Source organism: Aspergillus fijiensis (genome assembly GCF_003184825.1).
Source record: "Aspergillus fijiensis CBS 313.89 unplaced genomic scaffold BO72scaffold_5, whole genome shotgun sequence".
In the NCBI taxonomy this organism is placed as follows: domain Eukaryota; kingdom Fungi; phylum Ascomycota; class Eurotiomycetes; order Eurotiales; family Aspergillaceae; genus Aspergillus; species Aspergillus fijiensis.
Genome location: NW_024468981.1, coordinates 384,890 through 404,723, shown reverse-complemented (window position 1 = coordinate 404,723; position 19,834 = coordinate 384,890). Strand labels below are relative to the sequence as shown.

The 19,834-nt window shown below is 53.9% G+C and overlaps 9 protein-coding genes across 9 annotated transcripts; 3 read left to right on the top strand and 6 right to left on the bottom strand.

Moving 5' to 3' along the window:
* Window positions 1-912: 912 nt before the first annotated feature.
* Window positions 913-1,542, bottom strand: BO72DRAFT_455367 (uncharacterized protein; the record flags this gene model as incomplete). The annotated part of the gene is made up of 2 exons (XM_040946230.1): window positions 913-945; window positions 1,273-1,542. 2 exons carry the CDS (start codon window positions 1,540-1,542, stop codon window positions 913-915), a joined length of 303 nt encoding a protein of 100 aa, XP_040805479.1.
* A 1,720-nt stretch (window positions 1,543-3,262) lies between these two features.
* BO72DRAFT_455365 (uncharacterized protein) lies at window positions 3,263-3,907 on the bottom strand (the record flags this gene model as incomplete). Its single annotated transcript, XM_040946229.1, has 1 exon — window positions 3,263-3,907. The coding sequence occupies one exon, from the start codon at window positions 3,905-3,907 to the stop codon at window positions 3,263-3,265; it is 645 nt and encodes a 214-aa protein (XP_040805478.1).
* Window positions 3,908-5,107: 1,200 nt separating this feature from the next.
* On the bottom strand, window positions 5,108-5,461 carry BO72DRAFT_492296 (uncharacterized protein; the record flags this gene model as incomplete). Its single annotated transcript, XM_040948281.1, has 1 exon — window positions 5,108-5,461. One exon carries the CDS (start codon window positions 5,459-5,461, stop codon window positions 5,108-5,110), a length of 354 nt encoding a protein of 117 aa, XP_040805477.1.
* A 1,091-nt stretch (window positions 5,462-6,552) lies between these two features.
* Window positions 6,553-7,593, top strand: BO72DRAFT_339275 (uncharacterized protein; the record flags this gene model as incomplete). Its single annotated transcript, XM_040940593.1, has 1 exon — window positions 6,553-7,593. A coding segment is annotated over one exon (1,041 nt), but the record flags the coding sequence as incomplete, so codon positions are not given.
* A 1,063-nt stretch (window positions 7,594-8,656) lies between these two features.
* On the bottom strand, window positions 8,657-10,376 carry BO72DRAFT_516400 (uncharacterized protein; the record flags this gene model as incomplete). Its single annotated transcript, XM_040949579.1, has 3 exons — window positions 9,724-10,376; window positions 9,630-9,688; window positions 8,657-9,582 (listed from the first exon to the last, which is right to left on the bottom strand). The coding sequence occupies exons 1-3, from the start codon at window positions 10,092-10,094 to the stop codon at window positions 8,657-8,659; spliced, it is 1,356 nt and encodes a 451-aa protein (XP_040805475.1). The 5' UTR covers window positions 10,095-10,376.
* A 1,011-nt stretch (window positions 10,377-11,387) lies between these two features.
* On the top strand, window positions 11,388-12,741 carry BO72DRAFT_483133 (calcium-dependent phosphotriesterase; the record flags this gene model as incomplete). The annotated part of the gene is made up of 3 exons (XM_040947774.1): window positions 11,388-11,464; window positions 11,521-11,751; window positions 11,815-12,741. Exons 1-3 carry the CDS (start codon window positions 11,438-11,440, stop codon window positions 12,739-12,741), a joined length of 1,185 nt encoding a protein of 394 aa, XP_040805474.1. The 5' UTR covers window positions 11,388-11,437.
* A 1,519-nt stretch (window positions 12,742-14,260) lies between these two features.
* On the bottom strand, window positions 14,261-15,144 carry BO72DRAFT_444489 (uncharacterized protein). The gene has a single exon (XM_040943822.1). It carries the CDS (start codon window positions 15,053-15,055, stop codon window positions 14,462-14,464), a length of 594 nt encoding a protein of 197 aa, XP_040805473.1. The 5' UTR covers window positions 15,056-15,144; the 3' UTR covers window positions 14,261-14,461.
* Window positions 15,145-15,676: 532 nt separating this feature from the next.
* Window positions 15,677-17,754, top strand: BO72DRAFT_444488 (uncharacterized protein). Its single transcript, XM_040943821.1, has 6 exons — window positions 15,677-15,911; window positions 16,050-16,452; window positions 16,515-16,664; window positions 16,715-16,885; window positions 16,948-17,073; window positions 17,127-17,754. Exons 1-6 carry the CDS (start codon window positions 15,860-15,862, stop codon window positions 17,623-17,625), a joined length of 1,401 nt encoding a protein of 466 aa, XP_040805472.1. The 5' UTR covers window positions 15,677-15,859; the 3' UTR covers window positions 17,626-17,754.
* A 505-nt stretch (window positions 17,755-18,259) lies between these two features.
* On the bottom strand, window positions 18,260-18,934 carry BO72DRAFT_455358 (uncharacterized protein; the record flags this gene model as incomplete). Its single annotated transcript, XM_040946228.1, has 3 exons — window positions 18,260-18,430; window positions 18,488-18,705; window positions 18,790-18,934. The coding sequence occupies 3 exons, from the start codon at window positions 18,932-18,934 to the stop codon at window positions 18,260-18,262; spliced, it is 534 nt and encodes a 177-aa protein (XP_040805471.1).
* Window positions 18,935-19,834: the final 900 nt, after the last annotated feature.

Sequence of the window (19,834 nt, the reverse complement as noted above, 5' to 3'; positions counted from 1 at the left end):
CTACCGCCGACCGCTGCTCACCATCACCATCCCCACCATCACCACTGCCACCGGCATTGTGACCAGGGCCCTCGTGCAACTTAGCAACCAGCAGCATCGCATCCAAAGGCGACAAGCTCTCCCACAGCCATGCCTTAACGCGAGCCTTGATCAACCGCATCAGTTCCCGGGAGGTGAGCATCTGGTCGTCTTGCAGCGGCACGGACTCGTCGCTTTGCTGTTGGGCTTCCTCTTCCAGCCGCTGGAGGGAAGCCTCCGGCTGGCCGACGTTCGGCCACCTCGCCAGCACTGCGCGAAGCTTTTGCTCGGTCTGATTATGACGCTGCGTGCGAGGCGTGGACTCGAGCTCTAGCTCCTACAGCATCTGTTGCATGATTAGGATGTGGTCCACCGACTTTTCGGCTTCGGCGAGAAGGGTGGCGTGGAGGTTCTCTTATCCTGACATCTTGGGTGGCTTTGGAGTAGGTTGTGCTTGTTGTGTCGTGTGGGTTAAGAGGGTCGGTCGGTCGGTTGTTGTTGTTGTTGTTGTTGTTGATGACGATTCACCAATGGCTCAAAGGAAGTAGGCTGTCGTGAGCTTTTTTATAAGTCTGACCAAGCCCGAGAGGCGAGTCACTCGCAAAGTATTGTGAGCTTGGGCTACAAGGCTTTGCCATATACAGGAACAATGAATTGGTGGATTTTTTTCATGGAGACTTCAGGCTCGGTTCGCATTGTATCATTGTCCCTGGGAAAAGGCGTCTGTGAGACTTCTCGAACTTGGCCAAAATCTACTCGATAATATGTGGACGAGATAAAGAACAGATCATTTGCTATAGACGCTATGGGAGAATTCTAAGCTGTAGGAGCGGGGGAAACTTCAAGGTAGTTAAGGTAGTTAGCCAAGCTATGTATCGATTTAACTCGATAATATCAAGGGCTGATTTTCTTATTCTGCACGACTTTCTGTATTTGAATCAAGTTGTTGTATAATCTTATAATCAAGATAAAACAGTCGTAGGAGCACTTCTCATGCAATAAATATATCACATGAGAAGAAGGTACTACCTCCTAGCAACCAGGGCGTGGAAAGAGAAGGGTAAGTAAGACCTAGGAGGTAGGCAGCAGGTAACTTACCGCCCCTTATCATCATCTCCACCACCATCACAATCCAGGCTGCCTGCCCCGGTTTAACTTCGTCGCCAGCTCGCTCGCATCCGCAGTGCGCAGGTACGTCCACAGCCACGCCTCCGTGGGGGCCCTGAGCAACGGCAGCTGTCGCCGCGAACGGACCATCTTTTCCCGCAGCGACGCGGACTCGGCGGTCAGCTGCTGGGCCTGTTCCTCCAGCCGCCGGACGAACGGCCCCCGCTCGCTGAGTTTCGGCATCGCCGCCAGCAGCGAGCTCAGCGCGCGCTCGTTCTCGTGGCGGAGCTCCGTGCGCAGCGCGTACCCGGTCTCGATCTCCTGCTGGATCGTCTCCAGAAACAGGACCGTGTCCACGGAGGATCGGGCGGTGGCGAGGAGGGAGGCGTAGAGGTTCTCGGTCTGTGCTTCGGACATCTTGGGTGGGTTTGGGTCCGTTGTGCGGTTTTGAGGGTTGATGATCAACCGAGGGGTTGGCGGGGTGGTGTCGTCAGCCTTTTTATAGATCTTGCCGAGTTCCGGAGGAGAGTCATTGACAAAGAACTGTACGCTTGGGTTACAAGGAGTTTGTAATGCACTAGAACAATGAATTGGTGGGTTTTCCATGGAAGAACAGTACATTTGCTACAGACGCTATAGGGGAACTTCATCAATCGCTTGTGGCGTGCAAGAAGAATCGTAGCGGACTGGCAAACCAATTGGCTAGATTTGGCTTGTTTACGAGACTTGGATGCCGAATTTGACCACTACGTTCAAAAATTCCATAGTACGGCTTGACAGGCTCATCCTCACACCTAAGCTTCTTCGATACCTGAAATGAGTCTCTCTTGTCTGAGCAAGATTTACACTCGATGATCGCGTTACAATATTGTGCACAGATGATTATATTTCATATAACTTTTTAGATTGTAAAAGCCCCACCCATCGGTGTCATACTAAGACACCAACTAACGAGAGCAAGGATAACCAAACCCTAATGGAAGGGCAGCCCCAACGGCATCCCCCTCAGATCTCAAAGGAGAATCGAACACGACGCTTGTTAGAACGTTGCGGGCTTCTGCGGCGCGGGGATTTGACCCCGGCAGGCTTGACCGGCGCGGGGCTCAACGCCCTCTCCACGGATTCGGTCTGGTGCAGCCCCCTCTCGAAGATGGCCCGGGCCAGCTGTATCTGCCTCCGGAACTCGCGCGCCTTCGGGGTACACGGCTTGGTCCCGCGCAGCAATTCCAGATGGACGCGGCGCAGGTGCAGGAGCGCCCGCTCGAGGTCTTTGGTGGCTGAGCTCAGGGCTAGGTTCTCCCATTTTGGCATTTTGGCGGGTGCAACGATGACGGATCTCTGAGAATGGGGTGGGGGCAAGGGGTCGAACTCGGTGCTATTGCCGGGTTGGGGTTGGAGATAGAGGGTTCGAATTGGGCTGCGTGGTGGCTTTATAAATAGTCGAGAGTATGGATGGGCTACGTTTGAAAAACCGTAACTAGACGCCGTAAGGTCTTTGATGCTCAAGCGGGTCTTTATTGTTCAGCAAAAGTTCCGGCATCGGCATCGGCATTGCTTCGTCTCGAGCGTCTCCGGATAAGCTCCTGATCCAAGATAGCCTGGAAGAGTCTTCGAGGTTTGTGTTGGAGAATACTCCGTCTGTTTATACAAAGATCTGTTCTTGATAAAAGACCGATGTCAAATTGACCCCGGAGTTTGTCGCTTAGATCAAATTGAATGAAGGGTAGTGTATGTACTGGGTACTCCGGATACTCTTGATAGTCTTTGTATACTGGGTGCAAGGATGGAAAGGAACGATTGGAGATTACAGGAGCACTTCAATTACTGCAACAAGGGACAGAATTATGTGCCCGCATCACAGATTTTGAACTATGAGATAAAGCATCGTGAGAAGGCCATAATGCAATGGCATTACAGTACATAAACGTATAACTAAATAGAGCGCTAGTATCATTGCAGGCCATATCTAGACCTCAATCTCGAATATTAGGAGACTTAGCTTACAAAAAACAGATAGATAAGACTGGTATATGGAAAATCTTTTTTCGATTATATTTCGATTGTTGAAAATCTAGTCCATCATGCCGTGTTAGCAACGAGGTACTAGCGTATGGAACAACCCCTCAACGGAGCGTCATCACTGTACAGACCCGCGAGGCCAGAAGTCCTCCTGCGTGCGGCGGCGGTCGAAGACGTCGTACCCCCTTTCGTGGACCCTTGGTGCAGGGTAACGATGGCGTGCCTCCTCCGCGCGGAACCAAGGGTCCTCCTCGGATGCCGCCGCGGCGTCCACCGCGGCATCGATCTTCTCGCCACACCGACGATCCAGCGAGTCAGGCAACATCGAGTCTTGTATCTCCTGGTTGGAAGGCAGAGTCACCCGGCGCAGAGGCTGAGTATCCGCCGCGGGCGGAGACACGGGGGAAGACAGAGTCTCCCGGGGCGAAGGCAGAGCATCCACCTTAGCAGCGAGGTCCCAGATATACTGGGACGAGAATTGCAATGAATCCTCCCCGGGCGAAGGCTGAGTATCCGCCGTGGGCGGAGACAGATTCTCGGGCAAAGGCAGAGCATCCACCTTAGCAGCGAGCTTCCGGAGATACTGGGACGAGAATCGCAACAAACTCAGGGTCGCCTCAACCTGCTCCTTGAGTTCAGCCACGCTTCGAGCATCGCAGTCGTGCTCGTACCGCCAGATTACCCGCACGCAGGCCTCGGAATACTTCTCGAGGCTCTCCTCGAGGGGATCCATGGCCTCGGTTACTTCTGTCAGGAGTACCATTTTGAATCGGTGTATCAGATAGGCTCGTAGGTTGTGGTTGGGTGGGATGGTTTGTCTGGGGGCTGTCACGTCGGTTGAGTCCTCGATGGGGGATGGATGGGGATTTGAACATCGGTGGTTTGCGCCCATTTTATAGGTGAGACTGAGACACTTGTCTTCGGAATTGAGATGGTCGTCAATGCTGAGATGACGGGGATAATCGGATGAAGCCATGAGCGAAGATAAAGCCATTGTAGGCCCCTTTATGAGTTATGGAAGGATTTTGGGTCATCTTTGCTTAAGTTTTAAAAGGCTCTTGAAAGTGTACTCTTCATTTTCAATTCTTCTTTGGGATCAGGCTGTGGACATGTATGGACAATTGTGCGGTCATTGTTGAGTAGGATGATTCATTGTGCCTTGCCCGGACAGAACAAAGATGGCGAAAGCTCGGCTAAGGGAGATTTCAATGTCGGTGGACACCAAGTAATGAATGCTTAGGTGAGGGAGAACATAGGGTTCACAAAAACCATGGATGAATGCTCGGAAGATCGAGTCAAGGCTCGACCAGCTTTCTGCCTCAGGCTGTCCCAGGGAGCCGATGTTGAATGATGTCTCAGTCAAGGTGACGGCTGGTCTGGCTTGGGCAGTTAAGAGTTTTCTGCCTCCTTCTTGTGGCGGAATAACGGTCGGTAGAAAGAAAAGCTTTTGCGAGTTGATTGTGTATATTATGGTAGATTATTCTAAGGACGCGCAGCCTTGGGACCTAAATCTCATGGCTCATGGCATATGTGCGGAAGCAATCAAGCGAGTCTGACAGACACGAGGGAATAAATGGAAAGGATGACCTTCAACCTTTTTCCTACTATATAATGTCGGAATCCATGGAACGGGACTGTAAGTACAGGCGCTGCTATTCTGAGCATCATATCTATGACCTGCGGGATTGTCAAATTAAATCTGTATGTAGGCTAGCATAGAAGATTCTTTGAGAGACAGAAGAATGACCAAAAAGGTTAAAAATTTATTGAGAATACCAAGGAGAAAAATGTTGTCGAATGGTTGAATTTGTGTAAACACCTTCTTGTGACTTTAGAAGAGCGTGGTTGGAGCACAGCTCACAGCAAGCTGCGGATTGCGGTACCTGCCAGGCAGTCCCAACGAACCAAGGCACTAAGCGCATCCGGGCGATAGATAGGGTAGAGAAGGATCCTTGACACTGCCTTAATTCTCAATTGCTGCCCGTTCCTCCATTTCTGCGCTGATGTCCAGCAACGACTCTTCATCGGTCTCCGCCACCCGGATCGGGTATTGGGTCGCCTTCATCTCGGCCAGCCGTTGCTTCAGTTCCTCCACCTGCTCCTCGAGCTCCTGCAGCCGCTCCTCGTCATGCTTGATAGACTCTCTGTACTCTCGTAGACGCGCATGCAGTTTCCACTCGCCGTCGCGCAGCTCGCCCACCCGGTCCTCCAGGGCCCGCATTTCGAAGTAGCACACGCACCCCAACCCGCTGATGAGTACGTAGCCCGCGGAGAGGCTGAACACGATGATGTTGTAGTAGGCCCCGATGTCGGACATTGTGGTAGTAATTATAGGGATTCGACTCGGGACTGTACACTCTGAAGATTTGGGGCGGGATTGGAAAAGGCTATGATGAAAAGTTGGTGTTGAGTTGTGTGTGTTAGAGGTGCAACACCCAGAAGACTTCGGGCATGCCGTAGCTTAAATAAGATCAACACAATCAAACACAAGAGTACTTCTTTCTTCACGGAAATCAGTGTACAAGTCAGTGAACAAGTATAGTCTTAGCTGCCATGATAACTCTTCGAGTGAAGTGGGCTGTTTTCCTTCTTTGTCTCAAGTCTTTCAATGTGGCGTATGGGTAAGTAGTTGAAACAAAGAATGCTCATTGTCCACTTCAATCTTCTTTGTTACTATGCCTTCGTTGGTAAGAGCATTGTTATGTGTATCCGGCGATGGAAGTCGAAGGCTTGTGAGAGAATCGTACAGAAGATGCAACGTTGAGAAAGAGACACTAGAAGAGGCTATGAGGTCTCTCCGGTTTCAGGCCTCTCACCATTCACTCCGCTGGATCTTAGGCAAGTCCTCAAATAAACTTACGCAGCGAGCGTGGAACATCGTCCATCAGTCACCCCATACTCCTGTACGTAGATAGAGATCCTAGATTGCAACACTTTGTATTGCCAATGACAGCACGAACCAGAATTGTTTCCTGTGTCCTGTGAGCCTGTGCAAAAGATCCAAGTAAAGTTTCCTCACGAAACTGTTCATTATTGCTGAACGTATTCCGATAATTAACGATGCAGCAACTAGATCAAGCAGACTTGAACACCAAGTATATGGACATGATTAGTATGTTTCATTGCTGCTAGAAGCATAAGCGGCAGTTTCGTTCTTCAGAAGGAAGAATTCGAAACAATACCTTGTCTCCGTTGAAAGCTTGCATGGGATCACAACGATTTTATAATATTATCGACTTACTACACTAGGTTGGTGGTTGACAAGAGCTTCATGATACCAAAAGTACCCAGGCCTCCGGACATAAATAACAGCAAATATAATGGCGCGTCCCTGAAGCCGCAATATCCCCTCAGCATCGTGCAATTCTCGGCACGATGTCTACCACCATGACCACCACCATTAACTCCCTACCAAACGAGATCCTCGCCCTCCTCCCCGCCTTCCTCGACAACATTGAGACCCTGACCATCGCCTCGTCCAGCTGCCGCCTCCTGCGTGCCAACTTCGCGGCCGCCTCGGCCCCGACCTTCTTCTCGCCGCACCCGTACTTCCTGGTCGCCGCCACAGCCCGGCAAGCCAGCGAGTGGGCCGTGGGCAACGCGACGCGGACCGCCCTCCTGCACGAGGCCCTGCAGGGCGGCATCGACGGGCTGTACGAGTTCTGCCTGGCGCACGCGGGGCTCACGCTGGCCGACATCCGGCGCCTGCACCAGGCGCGCTTCGACATCGTGAACCCGCTCTCCGACCGCATCGACAAGTTGGCCGGGCAGCAGTGGCTCCGCAGCACGGAGAATTTCTGGGACGGCGGCGTGAGCGAGCCCAACACCCTCTACACCGACGCCGACCGCGCCACCTTCCAGATAATCATCTACGGGGAGCTGTTCGGGCGCGACATGGAGGCGTTCCTGGCGGCGGGGGGCGCAAGGCCCTCCCCGTTCACGCCCGTGCATAGCATCGCCACCCGCCTGGAGTACATCAAGTACTGCGTGCCGGATTTTGTGTGCTACGGCGGCCATCCGGGGTTCGAGCCGCCGTCGCGAGCTCGCGGCCCCTACGCCCCGCCGATCGACCCGAGAGACCTGCCCATGGACCAGCACGTGTTGCATCATATCTTCGTTTGTCGGCGGTGGAGGCGTATGTGGGCCGGCGCCATGAAGATGGTCTCCGGGGACGAGGCGGACGGGGAGATTGAGCACCACGCCTATGAGGCAAACTGGCGCCCGCGGTTGTGGCGCGAGGCGCTGATGACGCAGGGCTTGTGGGGCATGCAGCTGGTGATATTGCCATCGGAGAAGGTCGACAAGGCGTGGCTGGATAAAGCGCGGTGGATGCGCGAGCAGATCTGGGACCTTCAGGGCCCGCTGGAGAGGCAACTGCTCAATGACAACTACCGGGATAATGTGTCGTTGGCCCCGGATCCGTGCGAGGAGGTGTACATCTGCAAGGCTCATATGCCGTGCTTTCATACTGGTACCTATTTGAGCGAGAGCGAGAGCGAGAGCGACTAGAAGTGCAGTGCACTTACTCACCTGAACAAGGTAGATTACATGAAAGAGACACCTGCTGCGGCAAGCGTCTCGCGCCAATCTGCCATGACTCAGTTTTCCACTTGTTTTTTTCCTATAATCGAGAGTTCTTTTACCCCATAGTCGACCACTTTAACCTAGAATGATCCATTCTCATGTAAAAGATTATATACCGTAGTTTCGGGTAACAAGCTCTAATGTTTTTGAACTTTAGCCCTAAGTCCTCTCTAAACCTGATAGATAATTGCCGGGAATCCTTGACAGTCCCCAGCAGTGGTTGGGTACGGTCCGACCCGGAGTCCCACTTCAAGGGCACCGGGCACTAAGCTTAGTGTCCAGGACCCCAGTCTCTAAGGGCCACACCGCGACATACTTGCTAGTAAGTCAGCCAGGGTCTTCCGGAACTGCAACCAATAGTCTCTGGTAGTTCAGCTTTAGTGACAGCTAGTGTACCTAGTTTGAAGGCTAAATATCGAGCCTCTGAGCCACTGATAGCCCTTCCTACCCCATACACCTAAGACATTTTGATGTCCTCGGAGATGAGGCATCTTGGTCTCGCTTTAGTCTTCCGAGTTTTGACAGGAGATGACTTCTTAGACCTAGGGTAATAAGAGAATCTCCGAAGAACTACCGTATACTGGCTGCTGAGCTGATTGGTCGCTGCGATGTATATTAGGCTTCTCTCAGAGCCCTGTTACTGTATCCGAGATTCGGCTTCAGCTTGTTCGTCCAGGAGTATGGGCTCAAAGTTCTGGATAAAAGTGAAGCCCCCAAAACGTTCGACCTAAGCGAGATCGCTGGGGGTATTGAAGAGAGGAGCCAAATTCAACTCTGCTACTCTCCCGACGAAAGCAACGAGGAAACTGGTGCAAACAGCGACAGGAACAGCAAGGTTTGAAGGTCTTGCTTCTGAAATGAATCCGAATTATTTGAATATCTGAAAGTAGGAAAGTGGCTTATGAATGACTTGGGCACGCTTAGTAATTTACCAACGCCGTACCCACTCAACCAACTCGAGCTGTATACCAGCTTGAGTGCCTAGCTCCGTGAGCTGGTGCCTTAACTCGGGAGGCCACTCGCCTTGATTAGTATCTAGTTCTTCATAGACCAACGAAACGCCTCGAAGGTGGGGTGTGTGGGTTCTCCAATCCTCCAGCCACGTCCGCAATAATATCAAAACGGCGAAATCCTGCCATTCATAGACCGGCCAGGTTTCCTCAACATATCCATCCTCATTCTGAAGCCCTAACTCGTCCGTGAGAGAAAGGTATTCGATGTTCCGTGGGAGGACATCCTGCAGCCGTTTCGTGGTGTCCTGCGCAAACCCTACCAGGAATGCTAGCGGAATTTGTAGTCTCTTGAGCTTGCCGAACTCGACCATCTCACGCAACGAGCCCTGTACCTTCACGGCTGGATAGCATGGATCATCACCCCCAATGGGAGCCTCAGCAAAGATGGTCAAATCTGTGAGAGTATTTCGAACACGGGATAATGCGGCCACGATCCCATCTAGGTTGATAATGGGCACAACAGTAGCATCGAGGACACCATAATCGTAATACCAGGTCCAACGAAGTGATTGAAGGTTGCGGGTGACGGACAGCAGAGAGCCGATATTTGCTTCCCGTATGTCGGCCAGATAGATCGAGGTAAGCTTGGATGGGTTAGGTAAGCAGGCTGCAGGCCATGCGAAATTATCTGTGTTCTGAATTGCGGCCGAAATGCGTTGGACGTCTGGCAAGTAGAAGAATGGGAGGACAAGTGATTGACCCAACGGTCTCTGGCCTCGAGACCTTAACGCCGTGCACAGAGCGCCGGAATCGTCATAGGACTGGAAAGACACAGTTTGGAGATGCTTAAAGTCTGGCAATCTATACATCGCAGGCTCGCAGATGGCCGACTGGAAAGCATCTCAATCATTTTAGTCTGCTGGCAGAAGATATAGTCAAGTGACAGACTTCTCAGGTTCCACAGTTGTGCTAAGAGTAGAGCAAGCATAGCATCCGGAGTACCGTTGCTTAATCCATCAATCCAAAGGTCACTGTATGGGACCCAGTCCTCTGGACGAATGTAATGAATTCGTCTATTTCAGCAACAGGAACAGAAATCTTTTGACCTGCAAACTTATTCCACTCCCAGCAGTAGGCTGGAAGGCTCTGAAATTGGAAACTGGTGGTGTGAGCAGCTAGCTGAGGTCTGCTGATGATTGTTCGTAGCAGTAGTGTGATTGGGGGAGGAGCGTGATCTTCTCGCCAGATCCAATCGATTTTGGAATAGAAATATGGCTCAAAAAGTGCGCATAAATCCTTATTGACGAGGCCTAGTGCCCTGAGTTCAGCTGTTGAAAGCATGCCAAACACCAAGTTCAGGATCTCGGCTGGGCAGCGGAGAAACCCGCATGACCCATGATGTTCCAATGGCATTAGTGTGTAGCAGGAAAAAAAGTGCAGAGAGGGATGTGCGATGAAAAAGAAGAGAGACTCTTCAATCAGTCTAAGGGAACAAGGCTGTGACCCTGACTATTATGATGAACGACTCGACTGGTACCTGAGACTCGGCCATCCACTTTCAGAAGGGCTCCACCGACCGATCCACTCGATGCGAATTTTTACAGTCGGATCGCTCTTGTTTCCTGATGCGGCATAATTGGTTATGGCATGTCGATAGTGCTTTGAGGAGGTAGCAGTACGCTCGACTCAAAATCACCACTAAGTTAACCAGGTAACCTGGAATCCCCTTATGTGAGTTTTTTTGCTTCAGTGCATCATGTGACCATTCCAGAGACGAACCACATTCTTTTTGCCTGAGGCATTCGTATCCTGTGCAATGCACGTTTGTTTACAATTTCTGGGTTCATCCACACCTCAATCTGTGATGGGTATAAGAAAAATTTAGGATGAGTTGTACTCCAAAGTCTTGCGTAATTCGCAAAGTCATGAGATTCCATCCCAGCCTTGTCACGTGACGTTCAGAACTTACTGCCTAAGGCATCGACTAGCAGGCCATGATCACGCTATCCCGCATACGGAAAGGCAAGGGTCTAGCTGGAGCCTGGAGAGTATACGCATACGTAGTTTAGTGCTCTCGTAAGCCTCTATCCCTATCTATTTAGAACTCAAACTTGTCAAACCTCTGTCGCTTTTCTCTGAAGAGATATTATATGCCCCCCAGAAAAGAAAATTATGAAATAGGAGAAAACCAGCAGATCTAGAATGACTTAGTCAGGACCATGCATATAATCTTAGAGGGGCTATAGACTACGGACCTACTGACTATGTAGTATGATGTACTAGTACTACCAGAGATCTACTATTTGATCTTTTCACTCATACTATGTTATCATTTACTCTACCAGCATACTTCCATGTGCCGAATGGCTGCAGTGGGCTTCCGTATCGAGCGCCAGCAGAAGGGACCCACCCAGCCCAGGCAAGTCGATCACTAATCGATACGAACATAGTAACCAAACTCATAATACGATGTTGACCAGCAGTCTCCACTGGATATCCGTGGATTAGCAATCCAGCATCAAAGAAATCAATCTCACCTCAGACCATGTCATCTTCCAGCCAAACGGAAGCTCTATGGCCCGACAGGATAGTCCGATAGGCTGGCTGTGGGCGGGATACGGAGGGCTAGTCCGCCTGGTGGGGACGCGATCAGCCTTGAACCCGTAAATTTCCCAACAAAACAACCTTATTTATCTGCAGTCAATTCCCACCCCTCTCATCATGTTTTTGTCACCTGTCAGCCTTCTTCCAAGATCATGGGACTGTCAACACGTATAGCAACAGTACATTCCCTCCCCCTGCTCAGAAGGGCCGCTCGCACTCTAACCCGATCACCTAGATCGTCCTCGGCCTAGCTGTACTGCTGGGCTGGTTGACCGACCGCCACACCCTCATTTGGCTGACGGTGAACAACCATCCCAGCCGACTTCCTCAGATCTCCAAATTCGCCGACCAGAAAGTCGTGCTCGCAGACCGGATCCGTAACTGCGAAGATGTCCACCTCGACACGCAGCGCGGCTTCGCGATCCTAAGCTGCGACCCGGGCCGCGACACCTGGAACACCGTCATGGTCGGTGCCCCTCCCTCCCCGCATTCTTATCCCACCGACTGACCTCCCTCCCCCACAACGCAGGGAACCTTCATCAACGCCACCAACCCGGGAACACTCTACCTCTACAACTACGCCTCCACCTTCGACGCGACCTCCGACGAAAACAACCTCCACCCGCTCCCATTGACCAACTTCCCCACCACCTCCCGCCAGACCTTCCACCCGCTGGGCCTAGCCTACAACCCGAAGACCTTACAACTCTTCGTCGCGAACCACGCCCCGACCGGCCCGGCCATCGAGCTCTTCACCCTCGACCCCAACCCTCAAGCCCCGTCGCTCCACCACGAAAAGACCATAACCCACCCGCTCCTGCACGGGCCCAACGCCCTGCTCGCCGTCTCCCCGCACGAGCTCTACATCACCAACGACCACCGCTTCACCCAGCGCGCCTCCCCGCTCCTCGCCGCCCTGGAGACCTACTCCGCCTACCCCGGAGGCACGGTGGTCTACGCCAACCTGCAGACGGACACGTACAAGGTCGTCGCGCACCTGCCCTACGCGAACGGTATCGCAGCGCTCAACCACACCCACGTGGCCGTCGCGTCGACGACGACGCCCTCCGTGACGGTGTACCGGATCGATCCTGCCACCAAGGATCTGGAGAAGACGCTGTCCTTCCGGACCAGGTTTCTGGTGGACAATCTGAGCACGGACGGAAAGGGGAAGCTGATCCTGGCGGGCCATCCGTTCTTCCCCGCGGTGGCGAAGGTGGCGAAGACGAATTGGGCGGTGGATTTCCAGGGGAATGGGAAGGGTAAGCCTGTTGCCGAGAGAGGGCGGGCGCCGAGTTGGGTCGCCGAGTGGGATGGCAATGTGGAGGGGCGGGTGGAGGATTTGTTCGTAGGGGAGGAGTTCGGGACGAGTTCGACCGCTGTGAGGGATGTGAAGAGGGGGTTGGGGGTGGTCAGTGGGTTGTATGAGAGGGGGGTTCTGGTGTGGAGGGAGTAAAAGTCGCACAATTTTGGTGTGCTGTGGTGGACCTTTTTATTGTAGGTTATGAATGTTTATGTGTTTCGAAGTATACTGTCGGAATGACGAAGTGCCGTACCGAGTGGCTTCGCTAATAGAGCGTATTTGTCCCATTCGTGTGCAGTGCTACTTGACATGCCTCGCAGCATCTCTCGCTACTACTAGAAGGACGCAGCTTCCGACTGAGTCCAGTACTAGCACCACTCGTGATAAGAGAGGTATGGTTGTAGCTGCGGAACTTATGCAAACCTAACATTATGCACTAAGCGGAGGGATGCTAATCCGTAGCCTGTTCCGCAAGGCAACAAGGCAGACATACTAGGCGGTGAGGCGGTGAAATATCGGCGCCAAGCGCTCCGCGACTCCAGCAGTTGGGAGTATTTCCCGATCGGGAATCGAGAGGCGCGATGCCCGGTTTGCGGAGTCGCTACCCCGCGGTCGACCAGCCTCCATAAATAGGCGCGCTGCCACGAGATCAAGCACCAGGGTATTTCCTTTCATCTCCAGACAATCCATTGTTTATTAGATCACTGTCATCATGTCCGTCGCTGCGTCCGAAAAACGACCCGAGATCATCGAGATCGCCCGGGGATTGAATCATGTACCCATGTGCGAGGAGTACGAGCGGATGATCTCCGGCATGCTGTACGTACACACACATTGAAGCTCACTGGTGTGTCGTGTGCATACCGTACGGGGTGCAGATAGCGCATTGGTGAAGGATGCTGACGGCTCAGATACAACCCCAACGTCCCGAAACTTCTGGAAGGCCGACACCGCGCCCGCGGCGTGGCCCAGGACTACAACAACCTCGACGCCAAGTCCGTCCCCTTCGAGCAGATCGCCGAGCGGCGCTTCGAGCTCCTCCAGAAGATCGTCGGCCGGGTCGGCGAGGGCACCTTCATCGAGCCGCCCTTCATGCCCGACTACGGCTGCAACATCAGCATCGGCCGCGATTGCTTCATGAACTTCAAGTTAGCCCTGACCGTCTTCGTTCAGTTACCTCTCCTCGCTAACAATTCCTCTGCCAAAGCTTCACCGCCCTCGACACCAGCCTGATCATCATCGGCGACCGCGTCCAATTCGGCCCGAACGTCAACATCTACACGGCCGGCCATGACGTCAGCGTCCTGTCGCGCCGCAAGTTCGTCGAGTTCGGCCACCCCGTCACGATCGGCAACGACTGCTGGATCGGCGGGAACGTGGTCATCCTCCCGGGCGTCACTATCGGGGAAGGGTCGACGATTGGCGCCGGCTCCATTGTCACCAAGGATATTCCTCCCTTCTCGGTAGCGGTCGGGAACCCTTGTCGCGTGCGCAAGACGATCCCATCCGCTGAGGAGGAGGAGCAGGATCCGAATAACCCGTATCGCAACATGGTGCGGGAGGACCGGGTGTGAAAAGGATGACGACTGGGGTTGTAGGTGGAAGAGGTGGTAGTGCGGAATGTCTGGAGAGATTCTGCAGAGCACTGCTGGTGGAGACATGGGATTTGAAATGTTCACACTCAATAGAGATGATTATACTAGACATGAACGAGTACATTCCGAAACACGGACACAGCAAGAATCACAACACAATAATCCTACTACACATTATTTAGATTGGGACATCTATGAAGGCACGGTCTGAGCGCAGAGTAGATGCAGACGGCCAACATGGTCAACAAGCACAAAACCCATCATGCGCTCTGTCACCATCAACCCGACCGCGCAATCTCCGCCAAGCCATCCAACCACGCTTGGTGCCCGTTCAACATCGGGTTCGGCTTCTGCGTCGCCAGCTGCGCGGCGGGCTTCCCGATCTGCGACTCCTGCGTCAGGATGCGGATCACCCCCCATTCGGTCTTCTCCACGATCCACGCATGGTAAATATCCAGCGCGGTGTCCTCGTCGCCCTCCTGCCAGGCGCGCCACGCGAGTCTTCCCGGCTTGTTGTCTGTGGGCGGCACCGACTCGTGCACTTCGGCCTGGAGCGGGGGGAATCCGAAGGTGGAGAACGAGAATTTGTCCCCTTCGTGCAGCACAGGGCCGGAGCTTGGCGGGGTGATCTGGCCCACGTTATCGTAGTAGGACTCCCATTTGGTGATGGTGGCTAGGTAGTCCCAGACGCGCTCGACGGTTGTACCGGGAACGTAGACCTCGTTGGAGACGAAGTTGTCGGTTGTACCCGGGTGGTACTTCTGAGGCCAGTTGACTGCGGCTTGCATTGTGTGGTTGGTGGTAGAATCTTGGGTAAGGTTGGTATGTACGGAGTAGGTATCACTTGTGTAAGCTAGGACAGGGTGGGCCATCAAACCTTTAGCTTGGAAGGGTCGGGACGACCGCAGCAATCAGATAAATATGCGTCGCAGCAGCCCTGTTGCTCGAAAATCGATGACGACTGTCTACGCTGATGATATCATCCAGCATCACTGGATAAGGTATTTAACTCCGAGTCATTCCGGAGACCGAAAGCCTCATCCTCAGCCACAGCCGCCCGTCCGAGACACCACCACACCATCCATCGCCGTCTTCTTGGCCCAAAATGTCAGGCCGTCAAACTCGGCACCCGATTCAGGGATTTCATTGAACCCCTTCCAATAAACTTTTTCAGCCCTGCCAGACCAGCCAGGGAAACCCACGAGGGAATAGGGACTGCTCACTGGCTTGAAAGGGATTAACGTCTTCCCAACTGGAACCAACTATTGGATTTGGCCCATCGTTAGCCGACCGATAGGCAGGCGTTCCCACCTCCTCCCCACCCGGTATTCTCCCCCTGAACCAGTCAAATGCGCTGCGCCACAGTGATCCAGCACCGACTAAACCCAAGTCAGGATGTTCTTGCCGCCTGCCGCCCCGCTTCGCAATCAAAGTGGCTCGAAAATCGAAACGCCCTTCTGTCCCCCTTCTCCTCTTTTCCCTTCCCTCTCCCCCCGAGTCCCTCAGGGCCTAGGCAGACATAAAGGGTCTGCCCCCGAGCCGCGCGTCAAAAAAATCGAAAAATCCGGGATCTCGACCTTTTCCCCCCCCTCCCCAATCCCTTCCCTTTAAGCAATGAACAACATCATCCATCGATCCCTCCAATCTTGAATGAAATTAACACACCGACTGAAGAAATGAATCTGCTGTCCACCCTCGTGGTGGTGGTGGCCGTAGGTTTGGCGAACCGTAAGCAAGCTCGATTATGATCCACGTGTTTTTTTTATTATTTATTATTTTTTTTTTTGTTTCTTTGTTCCTTGTTGCCCATGTTTCACTTTTGGGTAAAGGTCACATGATTGACATTTTGGTTGCTCGGGATTTTAGTCATCGCCGCGCAGGACTGCAACGCCCAACAGGACGAATACGGGCAGGGGATTGTGATATACACGCAGGACCAGCTGGACCAGTTGACGCTGAACTGCACCACCCTCTATGGGGATCTGGTCGTGGGCTCCAACTACACGGGCAGCTTCATCGTGCACAACCTGACCAACATCACCTCCAGCCTCTCCGTCCAGAACTCCACCGGGCTGACCTCCCTCGAGGCCCCGGACCTCATCTCCCTCTATGTGGCGGGCTTCAGCTACGCCTCCTCGTTGCGGTCGATCTCGCTGCCGCAGCTGCAGACGGCCGAGGTCTTCACCGTCAAGAGCCGCACCCCGCTAACCGTGTCGGCCCCGAATCTGCGGAATGTGAGCTACCTCAACTTGTTGGGGAGTGGCATCAGGTGGGTTCCCCGCCACATGACTTCTTTATTTGAACCAGCTTGTAACGTTGTGGGGTGTTTAGTTTCGACTTGTCCAAGTTGGAGAACATCACGACCGGATCCTCGATCTGCGGCGAGTCGGGATGTGATACGCAGTCGAGCCAGATAATGAAGATCGACCTGCCCGCACTGCGGCAGGCGGCGAGCCTGTATGTCGGCGGGAACGTTTCCAGGTATGTTTCTACTTCCAGCAACAACCGACCATCTGGCTCACATCGAACAGTCTGTCGTTACCGGTGCTGGCGTCTGCCGGCAACATCACCCAAGCGACCACCAGCGGCTACGGCGACTACGACGCGGGCTTCACCGTGCACACGACGCAGCACCTCAACTTCTCCGTGCCGGAGCTCAGCTACATGAACGGCAGCCTTTCACTGCGCGGCGTTATTGATACGTACGTAGCCTTTCTACATCTCGATACCCACCGTCACCATGACCACTAACACGACCCGCCAGCATCTCCGCTCCATCCCTGGTGAACGCCACAGCAGACATTCTAATCGAAGCCTGGACCCCACTCGCCGTGAACCTGTCCAGCCTCGAGTACGCCGACGACATCACCGTCACCGGCGAGATCACCAGGTCCGTCCCTGTCCCTGTCCCCCCACCCCGTCAACAAAGACTAATCCCACCAGCACGGACTTCTCCTCCCTCAAAATGGTCAACTCCTTCTCCCTCAGCTCCTCCAAGCACCTCAACTGCGACAAGGTCATCCCCTCCAACACCAGCGTCATCCACGAGCACTGCGACGCCGCGCCCGCCAAGAAATCCACCCTGGCCCGCAACATCGGCATCGGGGTCGGCGTCGGCGTCGGCGCCTCGCTGCTGCTGGCCGTCGCCGGCATCGCCATCTACCGCCGCCGACACGCCCTCGCCAAGAAGAAGCGGAAGGGGAAGCAGGCGGTCGGGGCTGGGGTGGGGGTGGGGGCCGGGGCCAGTACGGGCGAGGACAACAGCACGCTGGAGCTGCGGCCGGTGAGCAGTGGGGAGCGAAGGGAGGGAGAGAGTCAGAGTCGCGGTTCGATGGAGCGAGGCGCCGACGACAGCGAGGGGCAGCAGAGCCAGACGGCCGTAGCGCCCGCGGCCGTGGTCGTGCCGAGTGAGCCCCCGCCGCCTTATTCGCGGTGGGGGTGAAGTTTTCGTCGGTGTCGGAGTGTCCACGGTATAGAATTTCGGAATTCCATTGTATATAGTTCTTTACATACATATTTATAGATTTGCTTAGCGGGATGGTGGGATAGATCATATTCATTTCTTCTGTTCGCGGGTCTGGCAGTGGGATGTAAATGGTAGGGGATGGTGAGATGCCAGCATTGTCACTATCTTTATCTTTGGAGCGCATAGCGAATCAGTCTCCCTCGACCAACCATATCTAGAATCATAAACAGCAGGAAAGTCTTTCCGGATGCGTGATGGTTAGAGCTTGCTCGCAGCACCTCCCTCGCCGCAGTGGGAAGCCAGCAATCACCCGCTCAGCCAACGACCGGTCCAATGCCTCGCTCCCGCATCAAACACAGGTACTATCATCTAGTTGAGCACCGCGTTCACATCCGATTGACTTGAGAGCAGAGAGACATTTTCAACGATGTATGATTATTGGAAGCAGCTCGATTAAATCTTTGCACTATAGTACATACACACAACCTACTTATCTCACCCACAGCAACCACTCAGCATACTACAAGCGAGGGATAGCGCGACCGAGATAATACACCGCCCACCCATCACTCCACAACATGCCGCCATCTATCCATCCAGAAGAGACAAATCAAACCACAACAACCCCCCCAACCACAGCAGCAGCAGCAAAAAGCATCCCGCCCACGCTCATCGACGCGCCCGCTGCCCCAGACATCGAAGTGGCCGACGCCGAAGCCGCGGAGCCACTGGCCGAGGCCGAGGACGAGCCGGTGGCTTTCGCCCCGGAGCTAGCAGCAGTCTGCACCCCGTACAGGCACATTAGCTTTCGTCAAGTAAGTAATACTGGGACGCATACCGAGTTCGCAACAGCCGTGGCGCTCGCTGCAGCCGACGAGGCGCTGGGCGTGGCGCTGTCGCCGCACGCTTCGGCCGCGGACTTGACGTCGTCGCCGTAGTACTGCCAGATGTTGTAGGTCAGGGCGCACTCCAGGCAGCCGCTGAGCTCGGTCTTGTACGTGGCGTTGGAGCAGTAGGTGGCGTTGGTGTCGTCCTGGAACATGAGGATGACCCCACCTGTGATTCTGGGTTAGGGATGTAGGGGGATGGTAGTGGTTGGATTGTGGGTTCAAGGCAGTGGCTTGATCCGCGGGGACGTACCGCAATCGGCGTGGCATTCGTAGAGCGGACTGCCGGGCGAGATGTCCTCCCTTCGAAACAGGGGGATGCTGTGTGGGAAACTCCATGCCAGGGTTGGGGTGAATACAGCTGCTAGGGCAGTCACGAATAGGATGAAGCGGTGCATTGTGAGGTTTCGGCTGTTTCTGATGGGGGGGTGGTTGATTGAGAAGGAATGCGTGCGACGATGGCAGACACCAAATGGGGTAAGATTGGTTGTGTTGGGAACTCTGGGTATAGGGAAGCGTAGGATACAGGCCGCTTATATTCAACTTCAACAAGCTTGCTGCATCACGAACCCTCCACCTCGGGTGAGCTGGCAGGGACTGGTCGGACCACCTGCATCCGGATACTTCCAGCACCCAGGCCCGCCGGGCAACCTCGCAAGTATCGCCCACTATAGCTCTAGCGGGAGGGCTAGCTCGATGCCCTGTGTGATGCAGCCGGTGGGTTCGGTGGGCAAGATACTACAAGGATTGGCCATTCCACCGCATTCGATAAATTAATCACGCAGGCAACGGCGCTAAAAGTCAACTCCGCGCTGTAGGATCTGACTTTTTTTTTATCGATCCAAGTTCCTTTGTAATACTCATGGTGGTATCGTCTTTTACGTCATACCTTGTGTAGACTGAAAAAGTCTGGCGTCGGTGGTCGGAGTCATTTCGGCTTCGAAGGCCAGGACCGATAGCAGCGCATCATGCTGCTGGTGTTGGACTTGGAAATATTTATCCGGACTCCGTGGCTAGGACGAATCCTTCGTGCAGGTCAACGAGCGTCCGTGGTAAGGGTCTGTTAGTGCAGACAGAAGTGGTAAGGTTCCTGGCAAAAGCTCGCGGGCGCTGGGATAAACCCCGGTGCGATGTAGTGACCGAGTCGTCGAGTGGGTTGCATGGAGCGGCACCAGCTGCCAACAATTGGTCAAGGTGGTAGCTCTCCGCTTGGCTAACAGCACCCAGCGCTGCCTAGGGTTCTTTCTGCCTTAATTCGAACACTCCTGGACTTGGCAGGACAGGAAATTCTTGCCAAT